Source organism: Durio zibethinus, chromosome 12, assembly GCF_047325235.1.
Source record: "Durio zibethinus cultivar Kanyao isolate XHJ-2024 chromosome 12, ASM4732523v1, whole genome shotgun sequence".
In the NCBI taxonomy this organism is placed as follows: Eukaryota; Viridiplantae; Streptophyta; class Magnoliopsida; order Malvales; family Malvaceae; genus Durio; species Durio zibethinus.
The window spans coordinates 18,531,823-18,537,822 of NC_143173.1; the positions used below are offsets into that span (position 1 = coordinate 18,531,823).

General features: G+C 29.7%; 1 protein-coding gene and 1 non-coding gene across 3 annotated transcripts; both read left to right on the forward strand.

The window, feature by feature from the left end:
* The first annotated feature begins 1,000 nt into the window (after positions 1-1,000).
* Positions 1,001-1,119, forward strand: LOC149515834 (U5 spliceosomal RNA). The gene has a single exon (XR_016326413.1). It is a non-coding gene; the product is annotated as a U5 spliceosomal RNA (small nuclear RNA).
* A 186-nt stretch (positions 1,120-1,305) lies between these two features.
* LOC111297708 (uncharacterized) lies at positions 1,306-4,004 on the forward strand. 2 transcript variants are annotated; one of them, XM_089741676.1, is made up of 4 exons: positions 1,306-1,519; positions 1,645-1,708; positions 2,604-3,240; positions 3,610-4,004. In XM_089741676.1, the coding sequence occupies exons 3-4, from the start codon at positions 2,614-2,616 to the stop codon at positions 3,730-3,732; spliced, it is 750 nt and encodes a 249-aa protein (XP_089597802.1). In that variant the 5' UTR covers positions 1,306-1,519; positions 1,645-1,708; positions 2,604-2,613; the 3' UTR covers positions 3,733-4,004. The 2 variants fall into 2 exon arrangements, with proteins under 2 accessions (XP_089597802.1, XP_089597801.1); XM_089741675.1 differs by lacking the exons at positions 1,306-1,519; positions 1,645-1,708 and having other exon boundaries at positions 2,544-3,240; positions 3,610-3,877.
* The last annotated feature ends 1,996 nt before the right edge of the window (positions 4,005-6,000 follow it).

Consider the following 6,000-nt stretch of genomic DNA (forward strand, 5'->3'; position numbering starts at 1 on the left):
CAATCAAAAGATAAAAAAAAAAAACAAAAAAATTCAATCAATTATCATAATTAATAAATATAAATTATTTTTATTAAAATAAAAAAATCAAAATGCAAAGTAAACCCAAATTAATCCGAATATTTATGAGAAAACCCAAAAGGCATAATGGTCACAATTAATAGATAAATTTTATTTTTAATACTGAAAGCTAATTCCAGCCAAAATAGTTACACAGTAATTTCCCTTTTGTGAGGTTTTTCCCTTTTTTTTTTTTTCAATTCCCATAACTGTTCAATTTAACACTTTCTTCAAAGGCAGGTTCTAACGTGAACTTTTTAAGGCAAATGCTAGCTTCCAAAACTGGATGGATTTGTCCCTCTCTTATGGATGATATTATTCCGCCATTTATGAGTTCATGTTTGCCCATAGTAACTTGGATAAGTTTGGTCTTGATCCTTCTATAAGATTGCCATATTCTTTTTTTTTTTTTGGGTGTTTGTAGATGTCAAAATTTAAATTCTGATGATTAAAACTAAAAGTTTATTAATCAATAAATTACATGGCTGCTTGCTAAAATATACCTGTGTTTATGGCTTTTTCATAGCCTAAATTCATTGGTTAACTATGTTAAAGAAGCAAAGAAAACCTAACTTTTAAATGAACTATATTTTTGTTAAAAAAAAAGTACTATATATTTTATAAGAATTTGAACTTTGCTAAGCCAGCAAAGAAGTTTTCCTTTTCATGACATTCAAATTGAATTATGAAAATGATGACTTGAGGAAGAAATACTTCAATAAGGGAGAAAAAGAAATGCTACAAGTTTAAAGGTACCATATTTTATAAAATAAAGCATGAAAAATGAGTGGAAATGTGATAGAAAAGTGTGTGGCTTGGCAGAAGAGTGGACAATTAGAAGAGCTAATAGTAGTTAAGAACCCCACATTCCCAAGAGACAAACAAGTGAACCTCAACCTACTTTTATAAATCAAATCGCAAATGAAAAGAAGAGAGCACCGAGCTGTGTGGTGAGCAGAAACTGAATTATTCCTTCACCTTTTACTAAAGAGTACCGTGTGCTCACTACTCTTAGCGGCATATTTCTATTTTTGGAGGGTTGTTTCTTGTTGAATGACCTATCAATATCAGTTAATTTTTGAACGACCTATCAATTTTAGTTAAAAATTTTAAACTATCAATTTCAGTTAAATTTTGAAATACCAAAATTAAAATTTGTGTTTGCTTGGGCCATTTTCACTTCGCTATGATCCTTGATTATACCAATGAACTATAAAATTGAACAATAAAGTCTCATATTTTTTCATATAATTATTTACTTGTCACGGCCTCCACCATTGTTAGCTTGAAACTTATGGTACAACTCAAACAAAAGTCCCATTTGTTCAATAAGTTCGATGAAGGCGGGATGTGTCACGGGTCAACACTTAAGCTTCGACTCTCGTGACTCCAAGATCCGAGTATTCACTCATCCAGTGTCATAGATCAGCTTATCTGTCACAATTCACACCCTTATAAGGTATCGTCCGTTTTAAACTTTTGATTTCAGGATTTTGTCCTACAAAAGATGACTTATAAGTATGAGATAATGTGAATCATTTTATATCCCAATGACCTTTCTTTTATGTTTGATGTGAGATTCAGGATTTTCTCCTTAAGTCTATGACACTGGGCTTACTGCCGTCGTGATGTGATTTGGGAAATGCTGGTATGATTTAGATTTGCAGACAGTAAGAATCTTGGTGTAGGAGTAGATGTTTGTTGGCCTATGGTCAAAGTTCATACTTGTAGCAGTTCAGACAGACTTGCTTTGAGTCTTTTGTTATGTAATTGGGGAAACTTGTTATCCATCTTTATCTGGTTTTAGAGTCCTTTGAAGTCTAAACCTATTTAGTGAATTCTTTTTTACTTAAACTTTCAAATTATTTCATTATTTGCAAACACAGGTTTGAAATAGCACATTTTAAACATTGAAACCAGCAAGTATCAAACTGAGATGTGGTCTGGTGCTCTTGCAGTTGTGTCTCCTCAATTGATATAAATAATGGGTTCTGTCGTTAACTTGTTTTGGTTTTGTAAATTAAATTTCAAACATGTCAGTCCAATTGTATAACTGGAACCTATTTGCTTATGTCAAATCCTCAAACCATTACTTATAACCTCATTCTTGGGGTCTAAACAATGTTTTGATTTCCTGCTATTGGAGGTAGTTGATCTCTTCAAGGAAAGATAATTGAAAAGTTTGCACAATGGTTGGTGAATTTATCCTCTGCTCTTTGAGCAGGTTTTGAATCTCTCTTCACCAAATCAAAAACAAGAAAAAGAAAATAGAAAAGTTAAAAATTATACTTGTCGTGTTATTTTAATGGTTCATGCATTTACCTTTAAAGATGACATCACTTACCTATCTTCGGTCGTGATCTCATTTGTTAAAAAAAAAAAAAGGGAAATATAGGTGACTTGGAAGTAGTGGAAAGAATCCCTTGCAACTAATGGTTGCTCTATCTGTGTCCTTTGTTGCTTTAAATACAGAGCATAAACTCCGCAAAATTTAACAAGACAGTAATTGTAGTAAAGATCTCTGACAGTTCTTCTTACAACAGTGCTCCTGTAATGGCTTCCACCACTGTTAGCTTGAAGCTTCTGGTAGACTCAACAAGCCAAAGGGTTCTGTTTGCTGAAGCTGGGAAAGATTTTGTTGATTTTCTGTTCAACATTCTGTCATTGCCTCTTGGCACTGTCATAGGGCTTCTCACCAAACAAGACATGGTCGGTTGTCTCGGAAACCTTTACGAGAGCCTTGAAAATCTGAGCGATACTTACCTGCAGCCAATGACGAATAAAGACACCCTTTTGAAGCCTAAAGTTTCCGATTATGCTGCAAATTTACCATCCTTGCTGCCAAACATTCAACCGCTAACATCCACCAACATTTATAACTGTGGCAGTAGTTACCATTATAGCGGCTGTCGTATCTATGTGGCAAATGATTCGAACTCCATTTGTCCTTCCTGCAACAATATTATGAGCCAAATCGCAACCGTTGTCAATCCACCAACGAAGAAGGCTTCATCATGTGATGAAGGTGGTTATGTCAAAGGGGTTATTACTTACATGATCATGGATGATCTGGTTGTAAGGCCTATGTCAACTATTTCTTGTATCACTTTACTCAACAAGTTCAATATCAAGGATGTAGGGGTTCTTGAAGAGAAAGTGATTAATATAGGGGCGGATGAGGTAAGAAATTACCCCATTTCTTTTGTTGCCTTAATTTTAAGTAGGGTTAATATCTTGAATGCGTTACTAACTATGAACTATGGTAAAATATTTAATACGTTACCTTAATTTTAAAAATCTCTAATATGATATATGAATTATAAATTATTAACTAATATGATATCCATCCATTATACTCTTAAAATTATTAGTTTCCAATGATGACATGTGATTGACATGCAGCTTTCATTATAATTATGAAATCATTTGTGATATTGTTTCTTTTTAATTATCCGAGGTGTTATTTTTCACGTGAAATTAGAAAACTTTAGGATGTGGCACTCTTTAATTGATGATAAAAGATTGGCTTAAACTTGCTTTCTGCAATAGGGTGTGAAATTGCTGAAGGCATCTTTGCAGTCCAAGACCGTGCTTACTGATGTGTTTCTCGGGAAGAAGGCCGGCCAAAGTGATGCTAGCAATTCTATTGCAGTACTTTCAATTATGATTTAGGAAAAGCTGGTTGATTTTCGGTTTGCAGACAGTTCTAAGAGTCTCAATGTAATAGGGGATGCTCACTGATTTCTGTTCAAACTTTAGCAGTTTGTATGAGAATTGCTCTGAGCCTTTTGTTACGTAATAATGGTGGTTTTAGAGACCTCCCATGTCTGAACCTATTTACTACTAAAATCTTTTGGCTTATTGCAGGAGTGTGGATCGTTGATCTCAAATATAAGTTGTTTCATTGTTTGCTTCATATATATAGCATTCATCAAGCCTGATTCAAATATGACAGCCCAAATCTATGACTTATAAGTTTTTTAACTGGTACCTGATTCGAAATTCGAAGCCTCAAAGGCTTTTCTTATTCCTATCCTTGCCTTCAGGCAATTTGAACAGATTGTTGCCTTCGAAATCATTAAATGAGATTATAGTCGAAAATTCCAATGTTATGCAATGAATAATTTTCTAAAATTGTTTAAATTATGAACCTAAAATTTAGGTCCATTAATGCATATAGTTATCTATAAAATGTGATATTCAATAGATCTAGAGTTTGAATTCTAATATTTGCAAACAGTCCATTTTCCTATCTTAATGCTGCATTTTTTTTTTTTGTAAAAAAAAAAAATTAAACACTTAAGCGAGGAAACTAAAGTATCGAGCTGATAAACAGCGACGACATGGAAATTATATAGTATCAGCTTGAGAATTGGTCTGGTGTTCCTGCAATTTTATCTTTAGATTGCAAATGATAGATCATGCTCTTCAATTGATATTAAATAAAGTATTCTTTGTTCTTCACTTCATAGATTTAATTTTGTAAATTGAACTTTCAAGAATTAATTATCATAATTAATTATTAATATTTATTTTTTATGTATTATATATAATTTTATGATCATTAATGAACATATTTATTGACAAATTCATTAATTTAAAAGGTGTTTTTAAAAGTATAAGAAATTTATTTATCTATTAAAATTTTAAAAATTTTATTTTGTGGAACAAACTCATTTAAATTTTCATACAAAATTAAAATATTAAAAAAGTTCTAATGTGAGATAACAAAATTTTAATTAAAATTTTTAAATATACTCTAATTTTATCCTCTAATAATTCATGAAATTATAATAATAATTATATTGTTTTACATTTATTTTTTATTTGTTTCAACTGGATAATCAAATTGAATAAATTTTTTATTTTATTCATTTGTTTACAAATAATGCTACATGCTTTTTGTACTATTTATTTTTTTCTCCTTAAAATGTGTTGTTAGACTAAGCATTTTACGTTTATGTTCTGCACGGTTAATTTTATAATTGGATAGCATTAGAATTTATAAAATTTTGATAGTTATATGATTTTATATTGTATCATCAATATCATATTTATTTCTCTTTTTTAATATTATACTTAAATTTTAAATAAAAACATGAAAATCTCAATAATAAAGATGAATTAAATTGTTCCATTTACTATTACTATTGTAATGATTTTGGAGATCGCTAGACAAATTTAAAAATATAGGGAGTCACCAAAATCTTTTTTAGTTAAGTATGATTGGTTACTTATTAAAACTTATATTTTTAATAAAATCTTAAAATTAATTAAATTTTATTAAAAATATAATTTTAGAGTTTACAAAAATAGTTTGAGTTTAAAAATAAGATTGCACTTAGGGAAGAATTAGCATCCCACAGCATCCATTTTAAAAAATAGTACCAATTAATTTCGTGTTATTCTTTGATCTTGATAAAAAAAAAAATAAATCTTAATATGATTTTAAAATTAATTTCCTTAAATCTTTTTACAATCAAAATTTTATCTTTTTTATTTTCTTAGGAATTATTTCTTTTTTATTCAAAAAATACATTGGAACCTTGTTATTGAAAGATTGTCAAAGTGCTCCAGTATAGTGGTAACAAACTGTATTTGTAGGCTTTGAAATGTAGTAATTGTGATTATTTACTATGTTTCCTTGAATAAAAGAGCAGTATTTGACTTGATGGCTTTTAATTTAATGAATATTTACTACATTTCTTTGAACAAAAAAACCGTATTTGGTATTTAATTTTTTTTATCTATTTGACTTGACAGTTTTTTATTTAATGAGTATTCATTATGGGTATGACAATTACTTTGTTTCTTTAAACAGAAATGTAGTATTTTGTTTCTTTAAACATAAATGTAGTATTTGGAATTTAATTTCTTTTTCCTATGTTTGACTTGATGGTTTTTAATTTAATGAGTATTTATTATAAGTATAGCAATTAC

What these genes read in the sequence shown, in the direction of transcription:
- LOC111297708 (XM_089741676.1), top strand. Translation starts at nt 2,614, where the DNA reads ATGGCTTCCACCACTGTTAGCTTGAAGCTTCTGGTAGACTCAACAAGC. An exon ending in TTAATATAGGGGCGGATGAG is followed by an intron (nt 3,241 to 3,609) that starts GTAAGAAATTAC and finishes TTTCTGCAATAG; the next exon opens with GGTGTGAAATTGCTGAAGGC.